Consider the following 25,990-nt stretch of genomic DNA (forward strand, 5'->3'; position numbering starts at 1 on the left):
AGCTCAACGTTCAACGCTTTGTCAACGCTAACACGCGACGCCGCGTGGACTGCACCGCAGAGGCGACTCACCGCCTCCAGTCCTCCTTTCAAACTTTTGCCGGGAAATTCGAACCGACTTTTCTCTTTTGGTAGGACAAATCACATTCACCCGACTCGGAACCTCGAATGGCTTTACGACGTATTCCCTGAACCTGACTCGGAATCTCGAATGGAGTTAGGCCGCCTTGAGGACGCCCCTCCCTTCAAGTTGCACTGCGGTTTCATTGTTCCCACGTACTAATTATAAGTACAGAGGTTACACCAGATGAATGTCTAAGTAACCACTCTGCGCATCACTGATCCCCCATGGATCTGACTACATCGCAACTCTACCTCTTGGCTGGCGTGACCCTGTTGGGTTTTTGGGCAACATCCGCGCGGAAATCCCCATCGAATCCGAATCGACTTCCTCTTCCTCCGGGACCCAAGGGATACCCAGTTGTAGGCAACCTGTTTGATATGCCTAAGGAGAAAGCGTGGTTACTTTACAAGCGGTGGCATCAATCATACGGTGGGGCTCTTATATATAATCCGAAATAGTACTGAGACGTAACAGGACATGGTTTACTTTGAAATCCTCGGCCAGCCAATTCTCATCTTGGGGTCGTTAAAGAGGACAAACGATCTATTCGAAAAGAGATCATCCAATTATTCCAGCAGGACCCAAAAGCTTCTCATGCTTCTCGATTTGTGAGTTACCTGCGCATCTGAGCCAATACTCAAGCCTTCATTTATTACGATAAAATTAAATCTTTCTAAGAATGGGAACTGGATGGGCACTCGTATTCATGCCGTATGGAGCAACTTGGCGGAGATACCGCAAGGCATTCCACGAACACTTCCACCCCAACATCGTACCCAAATACCAACCCATCCAAGCCAAATCAGCCAACACTTTCCTCCGTCGACTCTTAGCTTCACCTGACGATTTCATGGACCACATCCGACAGTACGCTGCCTTGCCATACACCCCCATATCCCGCAACTAACAATGGAAAAGCTACTTTGCAGGTAGCATCATGGAAATCTCCTACGGAATGGCCATTCTAGAACACAACGATCCCTACGTATCGGTCGCTAAGAAAGCCGTTGAAGGTGTCTCTGAAGCCGGAGTTCCAGGAGCCTTCTTGGTCGACCTACTTCCCGTGTTGAAATACATCCCCAGTTGGTTCCCTGGTGCTGGATTTAAGAGAAAGGCAGCTAGGTGGAGAGCGTTAATTTCTGAAACGTTGGAGAGGCCGTATGACAGGGTTAAAAGGGAATTGGTATGTAATAACAATCTCCGTAGAGGTTGATTTTTTTTTTATAATAAAGGAAGCAGGAAATGCTCGACCATCTATACTTCAATCTATGATATCAAACTTACCCGACGAAAGCGATCCAAGGCGGGCAGAAGCAGAGGCGCAGGCGAAAGCCGTAACAGCAGTGGCATACGCTGGTAAGTCACGCATTTTTTTTTTTCACCTTTGCTTTCTGAAATCAACGTGTTGCAACTGGAAAAGGTGGCTCGGATACGGTGAGCACGCAATAATTGCATAACGCTTCCATCCAAAAATACTCGCACTTATTTTTTACTTATCAAAGAGCGTCGCTGCCGTTCAAGCATTCTTTTTGGCGATGGCAATGCATCCAGACGTACAGCGCAAAGTGCAAGCGGAGATCGACGCTGTTGTTGGTCAAGATCGGCTTCCGGATTTTGGTGACCGAGCGAAGCTGCCCTATGTGAATGCTATTGTTAAGGAAACTCTGCGGTGGCATTTTATTACCCCCCTGGGTGAGTGCTTATGATTTGGTCAGCTGTTAACCCATGAATATTACTGGTAACTCACCAGGTTGAAATGTTAGGTATACCCCATATGTCTACGGAAGACGACGAATATGATGGCTATTTCATTCCGAAGGGCACCCTTGTTATAGGAAACATATGGTACGTCCCTTACGCTTGTTCTCGCAAATCCTAGTTTACCATTGCTTACTATTAGGGCCCTCATGCACGATCCAGACGCCTTCGTGGATCCATTCAAATACAAACCTGAACGATACCTCAACCTCAAAGATGCCAATGTCCATTTGGAAACTACAGTTCGGAGTCCTGAAGCTGCTGTTTTTGGGTTTGGGCGTCGGTGAGTTAACTGTCGTTGTCGATGTCTCGCTCAAGGAACTTCATCGCCTTTCTTTGGTTTAATTTTGATTTTGGGGGGGAATACAGAATATGTCCAGGGAGACACTTCCTTGATGCATCCCTCTACGTAGCTGTATCCAACGTCCTGGCAGTTTACAATATCAAGCCACCCACCGATGATGCGGGGAATGAGGTGAAGCTTAGGGAGGAGGTTATAGGTGGGATGTTATCGTCAGTCGATTTCCTTTATTTGAGGTCAAGCTCGGAGCTTTTTGACTGACGGAATTTGTATGACCAGGTTCATGGTGCCTTTTAAATGTGTAATTGAACCTCGGTCGAGCGCTGCGTTGGCGTTGATTCAGGGCGTTTGATAAAGGGTCGCAATGTTTTTTTTTTGTATTTCTGTGCTACATACTCGTGCGTTGCGTTTGGATATTTTTGACTGACGGAATTTGTATGACCAGGTTCATGGTGCCTTTTAAATGTGTGATTGAACCTCGGTCGAGTGTTGCGTTGGCGTTGATTCAGGGTAAATTTTGATAAGGGGTCGCAATGGTTTTTTTGGTGTTTCTATGCGTTGCGTTTGGATATTTGCTTGACTCTGACGCGAAGTCGAACGGTTTGATTAATGTATCTCAACCAGTAATCGTCTCATCTAGCGTCTCTTTGATTTTGATTTACAAAAGCGATGGAATCCTATAAAGTACAACTTTCCCTCTCAAAAACCCTTCCAGGGGCTCTACGCTTTCTTGGCATTTACGATATCTGCGAATTCCGGTTTGAGCGAGGCCCCTCCAACCAAAAATCCATCAACGTCTTGTTGAGTTGCTGAAAAAAAAAAAGTCAATGTTCAGATCTACTCAGTCAATAGAACAAAATCGCGCTAAACGTACCAAGTTCCTTGCAGTTGACCGCAGTGACGCTTCCTCCGTAAATAATACGAGTGTCGTTCGCTACGGCCGCTGAGATGGCCTTGGCGAGGTAGGCGCGCACGTCGACGTGCGCCTCTTGCGCTTGCGCGGATGTGGCGACCTTACCGGTGCCGATAGCCCACACGGGTTCGTATGCAATCACGACGTTGCTTTCTGTCTGTTAGATCAAAGAAACAAACGTTAAAGTCAATGCCGCGTACCTCCAGTCGGCCTCCTTGAGAACCTCAACGACGGCTTTCAGCTGCTCTTCGCAGACTTCTGCAGTCTTTCCTGCTTCGCGCTCCTGGAGGGTTTCTCCGATGCAGAGGATGACTTTGAGGCCTGCGTCGAGGGCTGCGCGGGTCTTGGTTGCGATGAGCTCGGAGGTTTCTTTGAAGATTGTGCGGCGCTCAGAGTGACCTGTATTTTGGTGAGATTCATGGTCAGTGTTATATGACACCAACGTACCGAGGATAACGTATGGGATCCCGGCGTCTACAAGCTGCTTGGGGCTAGATGGATAAAGTCAAAAGTGTAACATCAAAACGAATACATAGTAACACACCTGATCTCTCCAGTGAACGCTCCAGATTCCTTGAAGTAACAGTTCTGCGCGGCCACTTTAACATCTTTGCGAACGATATCCTTGACCGAGATCAGGTAGATCGAGGGTGGTGCGATAACGACCTCTGACGATTTTATCATCATCATGTATCAAGAAGAAGGGTGTTGCGTTATACGCACCGGTCGAGGGATCGAGCTCAGCCTTGTTGAGTCCTGAAATCAGAGACTTCTTCGACTCCAGGGTGATGGGGTTCAGCTTGAAGTTCCCTCCGACGAAGAATTGACGGGTCATTGTGATCGTTTGGCTTGGTAGATGCTGGAATGTCTGTTAGTGAATTATATCGAATGGAAGATGGAATCGTAGCTTACTGTTAGGCTCAGGTAGTGGTGAACGGTCGGAGGAGGAAGACCGAGGTGGATAAGGATTTGAAATCCGATCTCTTCCGTTTCCCAATCAAGGAATTGATCGATGATCGACCGGCAAAACAACGCGTCAACAACGCGAAGATGTCTAAATCCGCAATGTATTTACGTAGAATGGTTCAACAAGCACCAAACAAGCACAAGGTATTTAGCGAAAGAGCGCTGCTTTCACTCTCACTTCTTTCAAATACCAGGCTTGGACGCGACCTGCAACGACGACGAATTTTTGGTCAAATGCCAGGGGACTTGTACAGTGCTTTGCATTGCCGTCTGCACACCGAATTTGCGAAAATTGTGTTTGGTTTTGTATGTTCGTCACAGATTGTCACACATCAGGACGACTTTGAGAATTTTGAATTTCTCAAACCCAACTTTTGTTGCGCCTCAGGTATCGGATGAGATGCGCGCGCGAAGCATTGTTTGCCATGATGAGCAACAGCGTTCACCGCAGGAGATTGCAGGCCTTGTTGGATGTTGCGTCCGTAAGCGGTCTCTTACTTCCTGATTTGAGGGTCACGGTACAACACACACAAACACGATTTCCAAAACTCGTTGTGCAAACGGCAATGCAAAGCACTGTAAACAAAAAAGTGTCTGGTGCTGGCTAAAGTCCTACATTGACGAATTTGTCCTCTGTGCGATTGGACCGCCACTTTGAAGTTGATCATGAGGGAAAAGGAGGTCCATGTTAGTGACCAACGCACGCACTAGCCAACCTCTGAAGCTGAAGCCGCAGTTTTCTCTCCTAGGGCGAGTGGTTAACGCACATATGTGCGACAGCACGGAGGAGGCAAAGTTTTAGATACATAGGGGTGGGGGCGAATTAGTGGAACGGAAGGGGTCAATTTTCCGGCGTGCTTCCCAGCTCCATATTCCACGCAACAATTTTATCTTGAGTCTTTACAGGTTTATCGAGGAGCGCGTGCGGAGCAAGTTACCATGACTCGTGCATCGGAGTTCGATTTCAAAAGTCCCATCATTAGATGGTCCGTGCGCATTCTGAAGCCCTATAAAAGGCTTGCTCCGACATGTTCGTTTCCTTACCACTCTGGCCTTTTGGCTTAGATCAAGTGTAGTATCTGTTCTTAATAGTTTAACCACTATTATGGAGGCACCGCCTCCATTCTTGGTTATCTAATTTTTGCCGCCCCAGTTCTTTGGGCTCTGCTTGCACCCCTTGGACGCGATGACCTTGCTGCTGCACTACTGGCTTGTGTCGTCGGGGGATCCTCCCTTTTTTTGGGCTCTCTCTTTGCTGGAACTTCAACTGCACATCACTTGATGAAGCAGTGGATTTCAGCAAATGGATTGTTCTTCGAAATTTTTGGAACCCTCTGCTTCGTGCAGCTTCTCGTCTATGGTTCATTCGAGCCCATGGATAGCAAGGTACATTTGGATTGTAGCTATATTAGTCTACTTGTTCAATTTTCAATGCTTGACTTTGATTGTTTATACATTTTGAACGGGGAAACTTGGAGGATGTTATCACATCTCGATGCAGTCGTCTGCTTTCGCACCCTGTGTCTGAAGTGTGCCATGTCTTCCAGATGAGAGAACCTGCCAGTGACCCCTCCAGGGAGGTTTTAGTCGTGTTCCCTACCGTGTCTGGTCGGGGGTAGTTCTTGGCTGGTCAGTCGGCTGATCGCAACGGTGACAGTGTGGTGTGCTCCGTAGCATAGTTGTATTTAGACGCTCCAACTTTGTATCGGGAACCGGTTGTTCCTTATTGGGACCGCTCCGGAATATACCTCTACCTCTACCTCTCAAACTCCATTTATCTGTGTGATGGCTACCACATATTACTGAACTCCGTGCTGAGCGCTCAAAAGTAGGCTCGTCACCAGCCGTTATGGTCAGATACTGATTTCGGATCAGAATACTTACCATAACGGCTGGGAGGGATTGACCGTGATTGAAGTGATGAACTTTTTCAAAGTCCGAGTGACCCAAAAAGGTAAGCAATCCACGTGCACATGATGCGTCACCTATTTGCGACAAGCGCATTCAAGACGCGTCGGTGAGACATGTAGAGCAAAATTTGGGGTAGCGTGAATCTTCCAATAAAATACCATGCCTGTTCAGTCCAAAGTCAAGCAATATACAGCTGATGAGCTTGACCTCGCCCTCATTTCTGATAAAGCCTTCGAGAAGTTAGGAAAAAGGCCCTTCCGATGGCAGTTAGAATGTGCATTGGCTACACTAAGCGGTAAAGATGTTGTCCTGGATGTCGGAACTGGCAGTGGGAAGACACTATGCTTCTCACTTCCCTTGCTTCTGAATGACAGGGATATGGCCCTCACTATCTCACCTCTCACGGCCCTCATGGTAGACCAGGTCAATTCACTCGATCTCTCAACTAGAATGTGAAAATACTCATGAATATTCAAGTCTGATAGTGCAGCATTGAAGACTGTTGCTGTCTGCCAGGAGACCTTATCTCGTGCAGGTCCTGATCAACTTTACAATGTCAGTTCTTTCTCAAAAATGACAAGTACTTCACCTGATAAAAAAATAGGATATTGTCGATGGTAAATTTCGCCAAGTACTTGTTTCTCCAGAGATCGCCATCTCTGCAGAATTCCAAAAGGCTGTTCTTTTGAAGGACCTGTTTATCCGTAATTTGCGGGCAGTCAATATTGATGAAGCACACTGCATGAATGTTTGGGGGGGTAGCTTCCGGCCTGATTATGCAGCCCTTGGACTTCTGCGTGGCCGTTTCCCAGGCAATGTTCCATTCCTTGTCGCATCTGCGACTTTGCCTGAACATGTCCTGGATGACATCTGTGGCAAATTGAAGCTTTCCAAAGATGTTGAAATGATTCGACTTACAAATGCACGTCCCAACATTGCACTTTCTGTCCGAGTCATGGAACACTCTGATGATTCCAAGGGTGACTTGCGATTCCTAATCCCGCCCAATGCGAAACAGCCAATGGATGTTCCCATAACTCTGGTTTACTGTAACCAAAGGTCAACAACAGAGGATTGCGCTGATCGAGCCAAGGAGTGGGCAGAAGAACATGGCCTTCCAACTAGCTGCATTGCTTTCTATCATGCTTTGATTGGCCAGGAGCGGAAGCGTAAGATTGAGGATGAGTTGCGCGCAGGTAATATCCGAATTTTACCCTGCACAGAGGCACTTGGCATGGTGAGTCAATTTTATATACTGAAAGTTGAATGTCTCACCATTACCAGGGGTGCGATCTTCGGAATGTTGTTCGTGTTGTCCTCTGGGGCCTTCCTCCAACATTTTGTGCCTTTGTTCAACGGGCTGGCAGGGCAGGCCGGGATCTTTCAACACTTGGAGAAGCTATTCTTATTGTATCCAAGAGCACGGCAAAAGATGGTATCACGACAGATGATGCAGTCGAGTTGGTAATCGACTCCACCACAGGGGCAGAGGCCCTCAACCGTGAAGTGGAAGATGTAGAACTGACCGAGACTGTTGTTCAGGTACTCGACGAACAGGGCATCCGCTTAGCAGATGACGAAGATTCAACAGACGAGCAACTCACAAGTGAAAAGGCCAAACGCACCAAAAAATTTGGGAAAGATACAAATATACGAGAGTCTCATGCTCTTACGCAATATGTGACAACGAAAGGTTGCCGACGACACATTTGGGATAAGTTCTTTGGGAACAACAAGAAGCGTATGCACATTTTACCTTTGGACTTCCCTGATGTACTGATTGATTGCCCAAATAGTGCAACTGGAATATGGAGTTAATACCACATTCAAATCAATTGAAGGTATGCGGTGCTGCGACAACTGTACACCACGACTCTTTCCAGTCGAGAAAGTCACTGTCAAAGCTGTGGTCCCAGGGTTGAAACGTGGCAAAAAGAAAGCTGTTTCGCCCAAACAAGAGGGTTATATTCGCAATGGACTGAAGAACTGGCGTGACGAGACTCTCGTGAATGCTTACTATGGCACCTTGACAAGTTTTTCTGGGGCCACAATCATTGGCGATGACGTTATTGAAAAATTGGCAAGTTGTGGTGAGCAGCTGGTAAACTACTCACAGGTACGACGGCATGTGCGATGGGCAGTTGGGTATGACCAAACGGCCAACACACCAACAGAGTGGGGACAGATGCTCATGGAAATACTCAAGGATATATACAAGGCATTGGACGGGCTGGAGGAGGAGGAAGAACGGGCAAGGTATAAAGCAAATACTGAACTGGATTTTGTAATCAAGACAGCCACAGATTATGGGCTGGAGGAGGAGGAAGAACGGGCAAGGTATAACACAAAAACTGAACTGGATTTTGTAATCAAGACAGCGGCAGATTATGAATAAATTACACACTTTATTCATAACGTCCAAGCTCATCGATGACCTCATGCACCATTGCAAGATAATCACCTACGTCTGATCCCAGCGGAAACTCTTCTTCATCAAGTAAAAGATCTTCAAAATCAACCGCCTCATCGCCATCCAACTCACAGTAATCATTTCCATCATCACCCATATCCTCATCGTCGTTGGTCTCCAATGATGGAGCAGCTTCTGGCACCCCATGGTTGTGGTAGCTGTATCCCGTGTGGGTAAAGTTTCGAAAGGCTGATGGTGTATTAGCATACTCGGAACCAGCTTCAATGAGATCTCGGCTCTCTGTTGCGCTCGAATTGTTTTCGCGTTCTGGGTGGTACGTTTGGAGGCGCTGGGTTTCAAGGTAATTGCGGATTGTTTTGATGTCAGTCTCTGTGGAGGGACTAGTGTGTGAGATGCTGTTGAAAGGTGTCACGAATTCTTTCTGCATTTTTCGAATGACGTCGCGCAAGGCAAATATACAAACTGAGACCATGGCTAGCCAAGCCCACGTACGGTTGGAGCCCTTGGCGTTATAGATGATCTAAGGTTCTTAATAAAATTTGCGATGTAAATGAGAGATCACTAACCTTATCCCAAAAATTTTGATGTTCTTGAAGGAGGTCCATTTCTTTGAATGCTTCTTCCAGGCCCGAGAGATTAGCAAGCCAGTTTATTAGCCACGCATTTCTAAAGGACATGAATCAACTTATTGAAAAGGAACTAGAAAAGAACATACCGAACTTTTGGTTCCATCCTCTTCAAACGAATGACCATACTGAAGAGCGCATCTGCGTATTTTGGGGTCTTTCCCGTACCACGGAAGGCCAGCATGGAATGGGTTATAATATCCAGAATGGCCCCAACATCACCCCGTTTGATGGCGTACTTGAGTTGTCGAAGGTAGAGGCAGTCTCGGTTGAAGAGGCAAATGTTTTCGAGAGGGACATCGCGTTTTGACGGCCGCTCACGCCGGAGCTTAGCCACGCGACGGCCAGAACAGAGCTCATTTAAAACCTTCATTGCAACTTCGTTGACCTCCTCTACAGTCTGGATTGTATCCACCCACTCCTCTAATTTATCCTTTGGTGCGTATATTCGAAATCCATCGAGAATATTTGCAGGTAGCGTAAGATTGAGCATGAGCTCATAAATCGGACGGAACGGTGGAAGCGATTTTGCCTTCCAGCCAGCTGTGATGGCCTTGCGACCCAGGAGAGTGTTGATTTTCCAAAGGGACCAGGGAGATTTTGAGTTCGGAGTGCCCCAAGACTCGTTTGCTACCATGCGAGTATGAGAAAATTTAATGTGAAGGACGCCATCCTGCCCCTCCGTGTAAAGACCAACATTATCCATAAAATTGTCGTCATCGCGTCGAATGGCCGAAATCTTGACAAATAAGTGAGCTAATAGATGAACACATAATAAAAAACGGACCTTGTCAAGTAAAGCTAGGCTTAGTTGATCTCCTGCACAAATAACGAGACCATGCTTCTTCACGTCCTCCTCAGAGAGCTTCAAGGTGCTCTGAAAAATGGTGTTCATAACACCCAAGGTTCCCTCCAGGCTTGACTCGTCGATGTGCATCGCAGGGAGAGGGTACTGCTCAGTCTTATGGACAGGAATTTGGTGAACGCTCGGGGGTGGTACAATAGATGACTTGAGGCGCTTGCGAAGGGCAGGGAATGCGTCGTATAGAATGTCTTTGATGTGCCAGAGTTGGCTGGCTTGAACGCGCTGTGCTTCCTCACGACTCGGAAGGAGATCCTCAGGTCCAAACTTGAGAATCGGGCGACGATGAGTACGCTTCGGCTTCAGAGGAAGCTCTCCGCATTCAACACCGTATAGCGGAACGAGAGTTGCCGTTGTTCCGTTGTCGAAGTGGTCCTTGGAGTCATGCCGCTGCTCGCTAACCTTGAAGGCAATGTTGAGGTTATCCCAAATGAGCATGAAAGCCTTCGTTTTCGCGATCCTCTGTGTCTCCTTGAGTCGTTCCTCACTGAGTTGCTTGAGTTTACTAATAGCTTGCGTGTATGATAGTGTAATGCCGGCGTGATTGAGGACGTCGAATAGGGAGCGAGATGAGCCGCATGCAAGAAAGTACATGCCCATCGATGTTTGGAACTCGGTAGCATGTTCGTTTCGAGACTTAGCAAGCATACAAATCGTCGTTGCAAGAACCTGCAAGAATGTCAGAAGATAGATTAGACATAGTACAGGAAATACGCACGAGTTCTCTGCTCTTACTCTTCTCCTTGGCCGGGGACTGGGGAAACCCAATCTGTCGCAGTACCTGACAAGTTGAGGGGGCCAGAAGCTCCGCCTGCGCGAGAAATTCTGACATTGAGAACTTCTTCAAAATCTCCGAAACCGGCTGTTTCTGCTCGGGTTTGAATCGTTGGGCAAGGCGTTCACCCTCAGCAGCAACCAGTTGACGAACTGTGGAGATTGCCCAATCGTTAGCGACCTCGGGCTGACGTTGGCGAATGTTGTCCAAGAGGGAATGGCCGTGCTGCACAAGCATTCGAGACACTTGTGAGGATCGATGTTGATCCTTCGTGGTGAGGAGGGATTTAAGGAAAGTGTGTAGGGTCGGGTAGCCGACACCCTCGATGAGCCTGAGGGCCTCGTTGAGGCGATCCTCCTCCTGCTTTTCCTGCGCTTCCCACCGCTTCTTTTCCTGCTCCTCTGCCCCTTTCCTTTCCTCCTCTTTCCTACTCTCTGCTGCTGCTTCATCGTGACGTAACCCACAGCTTTCTATATCTCCCGACGGAGCCTTTCGCAGTTTCCTTCTTTTCGGAACGGGCGTGAATGCGTCGACAAACTCAAAAGAGTTTGTCCGAGATGGTGTTTGTGACGGTGTGGTGTTGGTAAGAGGAGTGCCGAAAGTGTTGATGAAGGTGGAAGAGCGTCTTTGGAGGGGGGCTGGCGTATGAGGAGGCGAGTTCTCGTTGGCGAAGACGCGTTTGCGCTGCGACATGATAGCGGAAGTCGCGTCGCGCTGATTTGGTCGTGCACGTGCATTGTGTATTTCCTTTTTAGCTCACTCGGACGCAATAAAAAGTTCATCTACTCGATCACGGTTAAACCCTACCAGTCTCTATGGAATCAATTACCCGTGCACAACCCTCCTAATCCGGACTGACCTAAAAAACACATCTATTGCCTCGGGTTTTGATTCCATAGAGACTGGAGTCGAGTCTAGCTCAAAAGATGCATCAATCAGAGAGCCTCAATACATGGATAGCAAGTATAGGGTTACGCATTGTTATTCAGGACGTATATTGAACATACATGCTCTCCTCGTTTGTTTTTTTGCTCTAGATCTCGAGTCTCGAGAATTGCTGAAGTGGAATAGAGTGGAATTTGAGTGGAATATCATTTTGTGATTGGATGACGAAAATAGCAATTCTCTTGGCGTGCCTCTGTTGTGCCTTGACTGCGACCTTTTATCGTTGCCGCTTGGATTCGTACGCGTAATGACTCGTGCAACATACGCACCCAACGGATGTCTAACCGAGCCTATAACTTCATCTTCAGCAGCCACCCTTGCCTCATATCAAACAGCTGATCTTGGTCGCCATCTATTCCTACGTTCCGCCGTCTTCAAAACCGTGAACAAGTGGACGTGGGGGGCCAGTTTGGCATCTCACCATCTGGTATCCAAGAATATACCGTTTTATGATGAAGATCCCTTGGAATAATCCTTTCAAACCTACCCCCGCACCTCCATCATTCGGAGAAGGCCACACTCTTCCACAGGGCTCCGCGTCGTACGAGATCACCTTATTTTGAGCGCTGATTGCCTTCTAATGACGCGCTCCAGTTTGTTGTCGAAACTCGTGTTCTATTGGTTGAATCCTTTCCTTGAAGTTGGGTTTTCCAGACCACTAGAGAAAGAGGGTGCGTTGCCTTGCCTGTTGAATGCCACTCGATCATGCTAAGTAAAGCAAACTTACAGATCTATGGCAACTTCCGAACGCGCGACTAACATCCACTATTACCGATGACCTCACCACGAGGTTCTATAATCGATGTCCTCCAGAAAAACGACCGCGCTTTATGAGGGAAGCCATCAAAGAAGAGGGTGCTGTTGTCGGAGAAGATATAGACGAAAAAGCTGCCGACGCAAAGACGGATGAAACGAAAATAGATCCTGAAAATCTTTCGAATACCGAGAAGAAAGGATCTTCTTGGTTTCGCCGAAGTAAGAAGTCAGGACGAAAGAAACCGAAATACGACGGATCGTTATTCAAAGCCATTCACGCAACTTTTTTCTATCAGATCTGGTTCAGTGGAATTTTGAAGCTTATTTCTGGTGCGTTATTCATGATGTGTTGTTACTTTGACCATCTGTTGATCAAGTTATTTTCGTGAAGATACCCTTAAAACCACCACGCCCTTGTTGAACAAGGTTATCTTGACGTGGTTGACCGAGTCGTATATCTACTCCCGACTTTCCGATGGTGAACTGTCGGCTGCTGCTGCACAGGGTTTCAAGAAGCCTAAAGGTATTGGCTATGGGATAGGATTGGCTGTAGCGCTTTTCGCAATGCAGGGTGAGTGAGAGCGACTTTGCGTGGAGATTGTGAACTGATGTTAGATTTCTACAGAGGTCGCGAGTTTGGTAAGTTACGAAGGCGTAGGAGGAACGTTTGAGAACTGATTTACTTTTCTACAGATGACGAACCATTATATGCAAAGTAATCACCAATCTTTCTGTCTCTTTGACGTCTTTTGCTGAACACTCTTTCTCACAGCTAGCATGGCCGTAGGCTTGTCTGTCCGTACGGGGGTCCGTGCTTCTGCCTCTCCATTCCTCCTCTCGTACTGACGTCTCTCAAAGATCATAGGCAGCGTCTTCCGAAAATCTCTGCGCCTCTCAGGGCGAGGACGCGTCAATCACAGCGTCGGACAGATCACCACAATGATCTCAACGGATTCTGCAAGGCTAGATCGGTTTTCAGCATTCGGACATAACCTTTGGGTGTCCCCGATACAACTCGCCATTGGCATCGGATTGCTCATCGGAAACGTTAGTTCCTCCCTTCCCCTATATATGTATTGGTACTTACATATATGTTTCACAGCTTGGGTACTCAGCACTCGTCGGTCTGGGCGTCCTCATCCTCGGATTCCCACTCCAGATCATGCTCGTCAGAGTCATGTTCAACCAGCGGAAAAAGGGCGTCAAGTTGACTGATAAGCGAGTGAGGTTGACCACTGAGGTTCTTCAAGGCATTCGCCTTATCAAGCTCTATGGGTGGGAAGACTTTTATACGCAACAGATTGGGAATCTTAGGAGCAAGGAGGTTTCTACTATTCGGAAATCGGCGTGAGTGGTTGGTTATTGGTTTAACTTTGCTTTGTATTCTTATTTGTCTTGATTTCAAGTGTTGCACGGTCGACGATTATAGCGCTGATGACGTTCATCCCTATCTTAGCTTCAGTCCTGTCATTCGTAAGTTGTTCGAAAACGTTCGAGTTCTCCATAATCTAATATCTTTTTTCAAAGATTACTTACAGCTTAAGCGGACATGACCTCAACGTTGCCGTCATATTCAGCTCTCTTCAACTATTCAACGTAAGCCCCGACTTCCATTTCATCTACAAGCAAGTCGTTAACGCTCATACTCGCAGATCATCCGAATGCCTCTAATCTTCTTTCCCATCGTGCTCGTTTCCCTAACAGACGCAATGGTCGCCCTCGGGCGCATCGGCACATTCCTAACAGCCGAAGAGCTGGACGAGCCATACAAGATCAAAGACGACGTCAAATTGGCAGTCGAGGTCGACGGTGATTTCGCGTGGGAGACGGTGTTGAGCGTCACGGGTAAGGGTGCGGAATCCAAGTTTGCTGCTCTTGGTGCTGGGAAGGGAGGCGCAACAACGAATCGGTGGAGTAAGCGCAAGTCCAACTTGTTGCCGGCTACTACTGCGGATGTGAAGCCTGGAGATGAAAAGACCAAGGAAAAGGAAAAGGAGAAGGACGAGGAGGAGAAAAAGCCGTTTGAATTGAATAATTTGCAGTTCAGGGTCCCCAACGGCGCGTTTGTGGGGATTGTGGGACGTGTTGGGTCAGGAAAGGTTCGCTTTATAATTCTCGTTGTCTCTTCTTCATTCACTGACAAGCTCCGCAGAGCTCTTTGCTTCAGGCGTTGATCGGAGAGATGAGGCGAACGAGGGGAGAGGTCAGTGCCTCTGCTCCCTTTGGCGAACGTACCTTGACTCTCGTTGCCGTTGCAGATTACGTTTGGCGGTTCAGTTGCCTACGCACCTCAAACACCTTGGATTCGAAATTCGACTCTTCGTGAAAATGTGCTCTTTGGACAGGAACACAACGAGGAGAGGTTAGGTTTTTTTTTGATCACTAAGATGTAGTGGACTAACACTCCTTACAGATTCCGTGAAGTTATCAGCGCTTGTAGTTTGGATCACGATCTCGAGGTTCTTCCTCACGGTGAAGACACTGAGATCGGGGAGAAGGGGATTAACTTGAGTGGTGGTCAAAAGGTATGGTGCGTGTTGCCTATGACAAACGCGTCTCTAACACATTCTTTGCAGGCCCGCGTTTCATTAGCCCGAGCAGCATATTCCCAGTCGGACATCGTACTACTCGACGATCCCTTGTCCGCAGTGGACGCCTACGTCGGCAGGGCCATTCTCGAGAACTGTCTCCTCAAAGGTCCCCTGGCGAATCGGACACGAATCCTCGTTACACACGCTCTGCACGTTCTTGATAAAACGGATTACATCTACGTCATGGATGGCGGGGTCATCATTGAACAAGGAACATATGAAGTGAGTTCAATATCTGTTGTGCGTCAACGCAGCCCTAACCGTTTTGCAGGACCTCACAGCGAACAGTGTTGTGTTTTCGCGCCTCATCGAGGAATATGGTAGCATGGAACTTGAAGAGGACTTGGATGAAGCCTCCCTTGCTGGCAAACGATCGCGCAAGACCAAGGGATTTGCAGCAGATGAGAGCGCGGAGGATGGTGTTTTTGCATCCAAAAGGGCTCAGAATGCGTTGATGCAGATGGAGGAGAGGAACACGGGGTCCGTGACGTGGGAGGTGTACCGCAAGTACCTCAGGTTCGCTGGGGGGGTCGTGTGGGCGCCCACTATTCTGCTGCTGTTGACTGTGACTCAGGGGGCTCAAGGTTGGTCATCGTTGCCTTTGACGTATGTGGAGAGCTGATGACTTTTCCCTTACAGTTGCGAACAATCTTTTTCTTGGGTTCTGGACAGCCAATAGCATACCTGGCTTTAGACAAGCTGACTACATGGCCGTATATGCTTCGCTTGGTGAGTCTCTATGCCCTCTTATCCCTTCCTCTTCTTAAGTGTGTCATAGGTGTGGCTCAAGCTATATTTACCTTTCTTGTCAGCGCTGCATTTGCGTCAGTAACCTATCAGTATCTGTTGGCCCCCCCTTTTTTTTGACTCCCCTTCGTTGATATAGGCTTGCAAGTTTGATCGCTGGCTTGAATCTTTTCAAAGCAGCACTCAATGGTGTTTTGCGCTCTCCTGCATCTTTCTTTGATACCACTCCCATGGGTTTGCTTCTTTCAGTCTCATTTCCATCGAAACACTCATTGGGACTTCGTTATCAGGGCGCATTTTATCTAGATTGTCAAAGGACCAAGATACCCTTGACACGCAGCTGTCAATGACTCTGTTCCAGGTAAGTACCCCGCATATCCTTGACAATCTTTTCCTTGACTAGAATTTTCAGTTCCTCAACACGTTTAGCTCTGTCTTGGGCACAGTAGGCCTTGTATTCTACACGTTCCCGTACTTGGGTATCATCTTCGCACCCATGGCGGTCTTGTACTGGCTGGTATCCATGTTCTATAGAAGATCCTCTGTAGAAACCAAACGACTTGATTCACTCATGAGGTCTGCATTATATGCGTCATATTCCGGTATGTCCTTCCATCTCACACTCAACTGAGCCATTCGCTGATGTGCGTGATACAGAAACATTGACTGGTCTTTCCACGATCCGAGCGTATAGAGAACAGGTCAGTCCAACTCTGTTTCTACTCGCAGTTTTGGTTTATTCATCTTGTGAATCTGTAGAACCGAGCAGTCAAAGACGCCGAAAAAGGACTAGACATGGAGAATCGCGCGTACTACATGACCATCTCCATCCAGCGCTGGCTGGCAGTCCGGCTTGACCTCTTTGGAAACGTCCTCATCTTCGGGATTGGGTTGTTTGCTGCTGGGTTCCGACATACAGTCAACCCTGCAAAGATTGGAGTCGTTTTGTCGTACACATTGAGCAGTGCGTTTCTCCCTTCCTTCAAGTTTAACATTTGAAAAAGACTAACTAGAGTGTAGTTACCCAGATCTTCTGTATGTCTTATTCTTCGCCTCCATTTGGCAACTAACTGACCATTTACAGCGGACATGGTATCACAATTCGCAGAGAACGAGCAGAACATGAACGCCGTAGAGAGGGTGTTACATTACTCTGAACTGCCAGCTGAGGGCGAATTCGTGAAACCTGATGACCCTCCGCCAAGCTGGCCATCAAAGGGGATGGTTACGTTCTCGGATGTGGAAATGGCTTATCGACCAGGCCTTCCGTTGGTGTTGAAGGGCATCAGCTTCCAAGTGAAGCCTGGAGAAAAGGTTTGTTGTTCTTGATACTGTTATCATATGAGTTTCGTCTCACAAATACGCTCTCGCATAGGTTGGCATTGTCGGACGCACGGGAGCTGGTAAATCTTCGCTGCTTCAAGCCCTCTTTCGGTCTGTGCTACCTTTGCTTCCTACCTCTGCCTTTGCTTACCAGAGCCATATTTTTATAGCACCGTAGAACTGCAGCGTGGAACAATCGACATTGACGGCGTTGACATTCAAACCGTGGGTTTGGACACCCTCCGTTGGCGATTAGCCCTCGTTCCACAGGATAGCACACTCTTCCTGGGGACGTTACGTGAAAATCTGTGTGTTCTTCCTGTCCCACTATCTTTCTGATCACTACGGACTGACCTGCTATGTCCAGAGACCCGCAAGGCCTATGCACCGACGCCGAACTCATCTCCGTCTTGCAGAGGGCATGGTTGCTCCCCCGTGAAGGAGCGCCTACAGATCCTGTGGCAGATGCAAAGTTTAGCTTGAACGCGACTGTGGGTGATGAGGGTGTGTATTGTCTCAACAATTGAACTTTGACTTAGTAGTAACTAATCAAACTCGACTGTGTAGGGTCAAACTACAGCGCTGGGGAGAAACAACTTCTGGCGTTGTGTCGCGCCTTGGTAAAGAACAGTCGTATCATCGTCCTTGTGCGTTGTTCCTCCACGATCTTCGCGCTGATTGGATACTTACTTTCCCACCATTCAGGACGAAGCTACGAGCAGTGTAGATGTCGAGACAGACGCCAAGCTCCAGCGGACGATCCAGACTGAATTCGCGTCGTCCACTTTACTTTGTATCGCTCATCGTTTGAATACCATTGGTATGTCTGCCTTCCGCTTGATTCCTACCTACTAACGTTGCTGCCTTTAGCTTACTACGACCGCGTTCTCGTGATGGATGGAGGCAAGGTCGCTGAATTCGACACAGTATTGAACCTTTTCGATGAAGAAACCTCTATCTTCCGTTCCTTGTGCGAAGAGGCGAATTTGCAGAGGGCAGATATTGTCAGGATACGCGCCGAAAACGGGGTGGTGGAACCTAGAGAGGAAGGGAAGGCCCTGGATGAGGCATAGAGTTGCCGTACACTGATCTTTGAATGGCTTTATAGTATATTTATATCCCAGATACCATAATGTGGCAATTGAGGTCATCGTAGTAGATTTGACTTGGCGTTTTGAAGATTGTATCACGACTGTCATGTATATAAATCGGAGCAATCACGAGCAGTTCGGGAATACATAGTACATACTACCGCCAGGAAACGTCAACTATGCGTACCAATAATACACTCAGAAGGGAAGTCTGCTGCCATCATACTGGTAGAAAGGAACCGCAGCTTCGATAGTGATGCTCTTCGCGACTTCCACAATGCCCGCAGATGATTGGGCAACGGTAATCTGGGGAATATTTGGAGCGTACGTCTCCGCCCACTCCTTGCACGGATCCCCCATATTGGTCTGTACCCAACCTGGGTGAACAAGAGCAACAATAATCCCATCATTTTTGAGGGCCGCGCCCCACTTGCAGGCAAGCCTAGTCAGCAAAAACGTTAATGCAGGGAGGAAGAATGACGGAAAAGGGACATACATGTTCAAGGCCGCTTTGGAGATAGAGTACGAGTTGCCAATCAAAGGCCATGACCCGCTTGTCTCAAGCGAACCAAGGATAGATGTGATGAATATGATCTTCTTCACAGCGGACTTCCTGATTAAGGGAAGGAACGCGGTCGTCACTTGGATGACGGAGACGGTGTAGAAGTTAAGTTCTTCTGCGAACAGCTTCATGTCACTAGCGTTCAACAGAGCTAGCCTCAGCAAGGAATGGGGCAAGGTCCGAGATGGAAAACGCACAGGTCCTCAAAGGGAGTCATAATCTGTAGGCTGATGCCCGCGTTGTTGATCAAGTAGTCGAGCCCGTTAGGAAGAAGGGCAGCGGCTTCCTCTGCGGCTTTCTTGACGCTCGTGACGTCCGTAATGTCGAGCTCAATGAGAGCAAGACGATTCTTGGGGTATATTGCAGCGAGCTCTTGCAGCGCCTTGGCGCTGAGGTCGCGAGCCGTGCCAATGACAAAGTTCTTCTCCTCTTTCAACTTACGATAGCTCATTGGTAAAAGTAACGAAAGCACTGGCAGTAGTAGAAACGTACCAGATGGCATACAATGCCGAGACCGATACCCTTGCTAGTACCAGTGATTAACCAGGAGGGCATGATGTTCGAATTTCTAGAGTTGTCGAGATGTGGAGTGATGAGTTGGTTTTTAGTTGGTGGGGCTTATAGGGCCACCGGCCAGACGCCGCATGATGCAGCTGACGAAAAAGAAGCAGCGGTTGGACTCCTTAGTAGACACAAGTTACTTGGATGCATTGGCTAGGAAGTCATTGGGAGGGGTCGTCCACATGGTGCAGTGGGGCCAACGCCCAGTTTACTTTGGAGATGAGTTGGCACAGCCACTTATCGAGGAATCGAATCCAAAAACGCTCCGCTCATCGACCTTGCTTAGTTAGGGGCTTCCGGATCGAGGCAAACGACCGAACAACTAGGCATCTATATCCATCTATGCACTGAGCGGATGGAAACCCATGGAGAGTGGACAGTTCAGCTGTGTTGGGCAGCAAAGGATGAATCGGTAAGAAAGGACTAGGCATAACCTTTAATTGTCGTCACTATTTCTTGGAGCGCAGTGAAAGACTCGTCGGATGTAATGTCAGGATTCCAACAATCGATGTCTGCAGACCTCAACGAGACCGCATTAGCAACACCACGTACGGGTTGTCCACCCCTGCTATCGTCGCCCTTCGAAACATAACATGCTCTCCACTTCTTCCCAATTGCCGAAATTGCATATAGTCGATCCAGATGCTGGTTAGTCGGGCCAATTTCATCTAGACGCTGTCTAATTTGAATGATAGCTGCTTCTCGTCCCGAGTCTACGTGAAAGTCCGATGGGGGCCTGATCTCGACCAGAAGTAACGGTCGCTGGTGAAGCTCAATGACAAACGTAATGGTAAAATCGACCGATTTTCGGATGTCTGGGAGAGTCCACTGAGGGCAGACATCATAGCCGTCAGCGGGAGGGAACCAGTAATTCAAAATCTTGTCATAGAGAGGGTAGAACTTGGACTCGACGGTCTCCCGGTCGTTGTTAAGCTCTCCGGCCTTCGTCAATATACATTGCGGATAGCCTCCACCGGAGAGACGAAAAACTGCATTGGAAATCAGAGCGGCAAAGAAATAACAGAGTATTGCTTACGGAGCTGAACCGTGGATTCTTTCTCGATGAGGTAGTCCGCGATCATGAGAGTATCGTCAAGTTGACGATTCCTGAAAATGAGGCCTGAGAATGTAGTCAATGCGGATATTAACATGAGCATTTTAAAGCATGTAAACGTTGTTGATCGACAGGGATGCTGGGAGTGAACAATGCATCAGTATTAGTGGCATCACCAGTGTGGATACATATAAACGAACTTCTCTGTGTCCTGTATTTTAGCTTTAACATTCCCCACATAGTCACAGCTCTCGACCTCGAGCGTGAAGGTCTTCCCAGTCAACGTGTGTATAAGGAGGTGCATGGCGTCGACCTCAGGTGATATCATGACGTTTCCCACGCACGTTCTGACAAAAAGACTGTTTTCGACCATATCGTCGTTCACTAAAACTCATTGCCTTGCAGCCGTTGCACATTGCGAGGTGAGAATATTCTTCTCTCGGGTTAACGAAGGGGATCTAACATTGACCAGGATATACTTACCAGAAACATGCCAGAACGTCTTGATCATTCCGGGGATGCCAGGACAAAGGACGGTTGACTCCTACAAACAGGCGCTTTAGATTCGGAAATAGCGCAAACGCAGGCCGTTCTTCTAAAACAACAAGAGGAGCGTCGACGATTACGCTCACAATTAAACTCTCTATCCCCGATCAATCAACTCCCAGCAGAGATAAAGACGGAGATATTCTACAGAACCTTGGGCCCGGTAACAGGCGGCAACTTAACTGAGGAGGCGGGCAAAACTCCCCTCTTTCTAGGCAAAATATGCCAGAGTCTCAGATCTTTCGTTTGGTCGACCCCATTCTTTGGACTATTATCCGCCTCTGGCTAAGAAAAGCTCGCTACAAAGCTCAAACCGATCTTCTTCGTAATTGGCTATCTAGGGCTGCGAATTATCCCATCTCCTTTTCTCTTGACGCAACCGACGATCTAATGCTATGGGTCTCTCGTCATCCGGTAGAAATTCTAACTTTACTTGCGTCATTCTCGGCGCGATGGAAAGAAGTACGATTCATGTTCCCCGACACCGCGTGTCGATGTTTCGACGCCATTCCCAGTGTCAAAAAATCTCTACCCCTTCTTACCGCTGCTACTGTCCATTTGACAGTTGAGCAACAATTGGATCTATCAATGGCCCCACAACTCTCAGTCCTTCATCTATACAACTTCGGCCTGTCTGATATACTAGCCCCATGGCATCAAATGCAGGAGTTGTTAATAGACAGCTGTTCCACGGACGAGATGCGTCAAAATTTTCCAATGCCCCTCCGATAATCCGCTGCACCTTCGAAGGAATTGATCCAGATTTCTCCGAGGATCCGTTGGATATAGAATTATTCCGTCAGCAAGTTTCCGTGCTGGAACGTCTGGAATATCTCGCGCTCAACTTTTATGCCATACACTCCGAAGTGAGTTGGATTTTAGAGCAAGTCAAACTTCCCTCTTTGCGTGAGGTCTCCCTCGCCGGTCCGTTTGGGTCCACGTCTGAAGAGGCCTTCCTTTTCCAAATCGTGAAACCATTTCGTTCCTCGAAACTGTTGGAAAGTTTCACTTTCTATTATAACACAGATCAGCCCTCAGACAACCGCGTTTTGACTCAAGTTCTCGAAAACATCCCATCGGTCAAAAACTTATCCCTCGACTTCTGCAACGGGTCTTCAGGTGACGAGTTTTTCAATGAAGAACTCCTACAGCGGCTCTACTCTCCTCATGGGGATATTCTCCTCCCCAATCTGCAACACTTCACGTATTGTGGCCCCACTTCTCTCACTCAACACATGCATTTGTTCCGAGATGTCCTTGTGTACAGATTTCTACAGTGCGATTTGCGACTGGTCGGACTGGACTCTGAACAAATGACAGTATCTCAGATCCAATCGGTGAATGTGACAAGTTTCTCTCACTTTGTTATCAGTCCGGATATACAAGAGGAACTGGACAGCCTTAGACGCGACGGCCTTGAACTTTCCATAACTCATCATACCTAGTTCACGATCGAGTTTCGAGTCCGAGTGCCGATAATCTTAGTTGATCAATGGGGGCAGTTCACACATATCATTGTCCGAAATCAGAGTACAGGTCAAGTGCGCTTAGAAAGGAAGTTTGCTACCATCGTAGTTATAGAAGGTAGCCGTAGAATCAATAGTTACGCTCTTCGCTACAGCGACAACTCCCGCAGACGACTGAGCGGTAGTGATCTGGGGAACGTTCTTAGCGTACGTCTCCATCCACTCCTTGATCTCATCACCCAAGTCGGTCTGTACCCAACCTGGGTGAATGAGAGCAACTGTAACGCCTTCGTGCTTGAGAACTGCACCCCACTTTCGAGCCAGCCTATTGAACAGAAACGTCAGACAATATCAGTAGACCATAGAGAATACCGGGATGCTGACATGTTCAAGGCCGCCTTGGAGATAGAGTAGGAGTTGGTGATAAATGGCCACGATCCGCCAAGTTCGAGTGAGCCAAGGACAGATGTCAAGAAGATGATCTTCTTCACAGCGGATTTCTTCACCAAGGGCAAGAACGCGGAAGTCACTTGAATAACGGCGATGGTGCTGAAGCTGAGTTCGTCTGCGAATAGCTTCAGGTCACTAAATTTGTGTAGCATAAGCGTTGACCATATAAATATTCAGTAGAGGGGAACGCACAGGTCCTCGAAGGAAGTCATGGGCTGTGGCATGATGCCCGCGTTGTTGATCAAGTAGTCGAGACCGTTGGGAAGGAGCGTTCCAACTTTCTCCGCGGCTTTCTTGATGCTCGCGACGTCGATGACGTTGAGCTCAACGAGAGCGAGGCGGGTCTTAGGGTATTTCGAGGCGAGGTCTTGGAGGCCTTTGCCGCTGAGATCGCGCGCAGTGGCGATGACGAAGTTACCCTCCTCTTTCAACTAGAAATAATATGTTAGTCCGGGGAGAAGCGCACGTTCAGCGGTGGTTAGGACGTACGAGATGGCAAACAATGCTGAGGCCAATACCCCTGCTTGCACCGGTGATTAACCAGGAAGGCATGTTGTAATTGGAGATTTGTTGGGCTGTAATCGGATGTGTTGGATGTTGAAGGGGTTGGATTGGAGGGTTTATAAAGCCAAAACGGTGTCGCAGCTGACGAAGACATAGCGCTGGCCAAAAGCACCGATTGAATCATTCGGCCGGGGATACTTTAACGTAGGAAGCGTTGGTAAGTATATTCTTAGTAAAAGACCATCGAAGTATTTGGTGTTTGCCCGATGCCCGAGGTCGGTCGATTCCGTTTTGGGTGAGTCAATAGTTCTAGCCTTTCCGATCAGCCAGTGTAAGCTACAGCCAAGAGGCCTGAAAATTGATCTTGATTATCCGCAGAGAACGACCACCTTCACTCCTGGCCCTTGCAACGAGTCAGACCGGATTGGACATTGACGTGCAATTAGTTGCCAAAAAGGAGACTCTTGTTTCGCGTATACCTTGCGTATACCTATAGGTACAAGCCATTCATGCCACCCATGTTTATTTCGTCTAGAAAAAGTCATCCATACATGAGTGTCAGTGTCAGAGAGACTAGGCAAATACCAGTGCACCGAGCCTAGGTGCCGCTCAAGCGAAAAGATGCTTTGGATGGGCTCATCGTTGAAGGGCTCCTTGCTTGAATTTTTGCACCAACACGATGGCCAAAGGTGCGTTACTGCGTGGCATTGGGGGCGTTGGTCCAAGAGCACGTGGGAGATCATCGTCGGCGCTAAGCCGACGCGTCGGTCGGCGAAATGATCTACCATCCCCGGACCACTTGAACATGCAACTCCAACGCCAACCTTGCACCCACCGCACTCGCTACGAACGACAGCGATGAGGAGCCTTTGCCGCTGTCTCCAAAACTTTCCGCGTACGCTGCTCATGCGTTCAATGGGAACAACCGCGCCAGCGGTATCATCCGAGCAGGATCTATCGACAGAGGAGAAGCCCCTCTACGGCACGGTTGCCTCACATCGTAGCTACATCTTCCTACACTCTCCAATACCACCTACCAAGTTCCCCTCGAGAATGACGACGACTCTGCAGCGCGCTTTACAACTACGCGCGTCGAAGTGGGGCGGGATCGTCAATTTTTCGTGGTCCGAAGGAGGAGATGATAGTGTGGACGCGCCGCAGGGTGCCACTGTGTTCTCGGCCTTGGGTGGGCGTTTGGACCTCCAAAACCTTGTGTTGGAGGACGTGGACAGTGTGGATGCCGTGTTGAGGGAACACGCCGAGGGTCTGCATCCCAGTCACCCTCGTGAAGACACGGAGATCCATCTGTACGTGTGTACGCACGGTGAGCGGGATTGTAGGTGCGGCGACATGGGTCAGAAGGTTGTTAGTGCTTTGAAGAAGGAAGTGATGGAGAGGGGGTTAAGCGCGGACAGGGTTAGGATTGGGGAGGTGGGGCATGTTGGTGGGCACCAGTGCGTATTAAATATTCCTTCTCCTCATTCTTCCGTTCTCTGATCTCGAGGGTTTCGTTTGTGCAGATACGCTGCGAACGTTTTAGTTTTTCCGCACGGCGAATGGCACGTCCGCATGTTACTTTTCTTTGTTTCAGTGTCTGACTTTCATATTTACTTACAGGTTGGGACGGGTAACACCAGAGACTGTCCCCGACTTACTCACCGCCGTCCTTGCGAGCCCCAGGAGGCCTTTTACGCCTTCAGACCCTCCTTTGCTTAGAAATCATTGGAGGGGACGCACAGGGTTGGGGAAGGAGGAACAGGTAGCGTTCTTTGAGTAATAATGCTTGGCTTATGGTGTTGTTCATGGGAGAATCACGCAAAATGGGGCGTGCATTTCCTCTTTGCCGTATACATCATGGCTACCCTCTCGAAAACTGTCGACTTGAGATTTATTGAGTTTGTAAAGCATCCCTTCTACCAGGAGTCCAATTGCCTTCTTTACTATTATTTGGAGCCTTTGTCTTCTAGATCGCATCTATTACACTTACATCCAGCGGGTCGATGGCGTAGTTGGTTATCGCATCTGTCTAACACGACTTGGATATCGTCCACACAGAAGGTCCTCAGTTCGAGCCTGGGTCGACTCATTCTTTTTGCGATGATCCTGCTTATTGCCAGCCACCAGCAACATTCGGAGTTTGTTGTTGCGAATCCTGGTTGTTTGTAAATTTTCTTTTTACTTCCTTCGTCGGCGGTTCCTGAGCCCATCACAAGTCCGCTGTGGGTTTCAAGACCACCTGCTGTCTGGAAATTCCCACACCGGTCAACCGACCTCACTCATGATCATGGCGAGCCTCCGCTAGTTCAACGGAAACGTTTTGTCTGTCACTGTCGGCACTCTAAAATCGCTTTCAGTTTCTTGCCAAAAGATCTATGTTTGAACCCACAGAATCCAGGCAGCCGAAGCGGATGCCATCGATATGTATCGGAAGACGACGGTGACTGCCTTGACGAACACCTACTGGTCTGATCTTTCTAAGCTCAGAGATGTTATCCCCATTTAACCAAGCTTCCATGTCAATTTGAAGTTGTAGGTCATATACTTACTCGCTATGGAGACGTTGACCACCCAGTTTCGTGCATACTTCGCTGTCGCAGGCTTGCTGTTTTGTTGATGGCATCTGAAGAACTTTGTGACGAGGAAACGAGATCTCAAGTGGCTTGCCCATCTCTCGGGTCCAAGGGGCCTCCTCACCTTGGGAGCTATGTTGGACGCCCGCACGAAGCGA

General features: G+C 48.2%; 9 protein-coding genes across 9 annotated transcripts; 5 read left to right on the plus strand and 4 right to left on the minus strand.

Annotated features, from left to right (window-relative positions):
• Window positions 1–370: 370 nt before the first annotated feature.
• Window positions 371–2,443, plus strand: LACBIDRAFT_184122 (uncharacterized protein; the record flags this gene model as incomplete). The annotated part of the gene is made up of 9 exons (XM_001879254.1): window positions 371–552; window positions 598–990; window positions 1,042–1,306; window positions 1,356–1,479; window positions 1,544–1,557; window positions 1,626–1,815; window positions 1,887–1,968; window positions 2,024–2,164; window positions 2,251–2,443. The coding sequence occupies exons 2-9, from the start codon at window positions 803–805 to the stop codon at window positions 2,441–2,443; spliced, it is 1,197 nt and encodes a 398-aa protein (XP_001879289.1). The 5' UTR covers window positions 371–552; window positions 598–802.
• Window positions 2,444–2,818: 375 nt separating this feature from the next.
• LACBIDRAFT_184184 (triose phosphate isomerase) lies at window positions 2,819–4,033 on the minus strand. Its single transcript, XM_001879506.1, has 7 exons — window positions 4,008–4,033; window positions 3,819–3,954; window positions 3,640–3,763; window positions 3,543–3,586; window positions 3,296–3,494; window positions 3,057–3,244; window positions 2,819–2,991 (listed from the first exon to the last, which is right to left on the minus strand). Exons 2-7 carry the CDS (start codon window positions 3,928–3,930, stop codon window positions 2,903–2,905), a joined length of 756 nt encoding a protein of 251 aa, XP_001879541.1. The 5' UTR covers window positions 3,931–3,954; window positions 4,008–4,033; the 3' UTR covers window positions 2,819–2,902.
• Window positions 4,034–5,000: 967 nt separating this feature from the next.
• LACBIDRAFT_318233 (uncharacterized protein) lies at window positions 5,001–5,612 on the plus strand (the record flags this gene model as incomplete). The annotated part of the gene is made up of 2 exons (XM_001879255.1): window positions 5,001–5,091; window positions 5,173–5,612. The coding sequence occupies 2 exons, from the start codon at window positions 5,001–5,003 to the stop codon at window positions 5,610–5,612; spliced, it is 531 nt and encodes a 176-aa protein (XP_001879290.1).
• Window positions 5,613–8,377: 2,765 nt separating this feature from the next.
• Window positions 8,378–11,359, minus strand: LACBIDRAFT_318235 (uncharacterized protein; the record flags this gene model as incomplete). The annotated part of the gene is made up of 5 exons (XM_001879507.1): window positions 8,378–8,923; window positions 8,970–9,069; window positions 9,119–9,768; window positions 9,817–10,560; window positions 10,610–11,359. The coding sequence occupies 5 exons, from the start codon at window positions 11,357–11,359 to the stop codon at window positions 8,378–8,380; spliced, it is 2,790 nt and encodes a 929-aa protein (XP_001879542.1).
• A 701-nt stretch (window positions 11,360–12,060) lies between these two features.
• On the plus strand, window positions 12,061–18,101 carry LACBIDRAFT_318236 (multidrug resistance-associated ABC transporter; the record flags this gene model as incomplete). Its single annotated transcript, XM_001879256.1, has 32 exons — window positions 12,061–12,152; window positions 12,206–12,282; window positions 12,341–12,697; window positions 12,759–12,938; window positions 12,993–13,006; window positions 13,061–13,082; window positions 13,140–13,174; window positions 13,226–13,414; window positions 13,470–13,714; window positions 13,774–13,840; window positions 13,895–13,963; window positions 14,020–14,466; window positions 14,520–14,570; window positions 14,626–14,729; window positions 14,781–14,892; window positions 14,944–15,180; window positions 15,230–15,542; window positions 15,598–15,687; window positions 15,737–15,782; window positions 15,845–15,939; window positions 15,996–16,066; window positions 16,118–16,307; window positions 16,363–16,406; window positions 16,465–16,669; window positions 16,726–16,740; window positions 16,790–17,019; window positions 17,081–17,139; window positions 17,199–17,336; window positions 17,396–17,532; window positions 17,596–17,675; window positions 17,734–17,848; window positions 17,899–18,101. 32 exons carry the CDS (start codon window positions 12,061–12,063, stop codon window positions 18,099–18,101), a joined length of 4,329 nt encoding a protein of 1,442 aa, XP_001879291.1.
• Window positions 18,102–18,317: 216 nt separating this feature from the next.
• Window positions 18,318–19,236, minus strand: LACBIDRAFT_318237 (uncharacterized protein; the record flags this gene model as incomplete). Its single annotated transcript, XM_001879508.1, has 4 exons — window positions 18,318–18,561; window positions 18,616–18,816; window positions 18,879–19,117; window positions 19,174–19,236. 4 exons carry the CDS (start codon window positions 19,234–19,236, stop codon window positions 18,318–18,320), a joined length of 747 nt encoding a protein of 248 aa, XP_001879543.1.
• Window positions 19,237–21,064: 1,828 nt separating this feature from the next.
• Window positions 21,065–21,965, plus strand: LACBIDRAFT_325805 (uncharacterized protein; the record flags this gene model as incomplete). Its single annotated transcript, XM_001879257.1, has 3 exons — window positions 21,065–21,513; window positions 21,646–21,708; window positions 21,869–21,965. 3 exons carry the CDS (start codon window positions 21,065–21,067, stop codon window positions 21,963–21,965), a joined length of 609 nt encoding a protein of 202 aa, XP_001879292.1.
• Window positions 21,966–22,389: 424 nt separating this feature from the next.
• Window positions 22,390–23,310, minus strand: LACBIDRAFT_325806 (uncharacterized protein; the record flags this gene model as incomplete). The annotated part of the gene is made up of 4 exons (XM_001879509.1): window positions 22,390–22,633; window positions 22,693–22,893; window positions 22,951–23,189; window positions 23,248–23,310. 4 exons carry the CDS (start codon window positions 23,308–23,310, stop codon window positions 22,390–22,392), a joined length of 747 nt encoding a protein of 248 aa, XP_001879544.1.
• Window positions 23,311–24,120: 810 nt separating this feature from the next.
• LACBIDRAFT_318240 (uncharacterized protein) lies at window positions 24,121–25,039 on the plus strand (the record flags this gene model as incomplete). The annotated part of the gene is made up of 3 exons (XM_001879258.1): window positions 24,121–24,716; window positions 24,783–24,821; window positions 24,880–25,039. 3 exons carry the CDS (start codon window positions 24,121–24,123, stop codon window positions 25,037–25,039), a joined length of 795 nt encoding a protein of 264 aa, XP_001879293.1.
• Window positions 25,040–25,990: the final 951 nt, after the last annotated feature.

Source organism: Laccaria bicolor, genomic scaffold (assembly GCF_000143565.1).
Source record: "Laccaria bicolor S238N-H82 LACBIscaffold_8 genomic scaffold, whole genome shotgun sequence".
Taxonomy (NCBI): Eukaryota; Fungi; Basidiomycota; class Agaricomycetes; order Agaricales; family Hydnangiaceae; genus Laccaria; species Laccaria bicolor.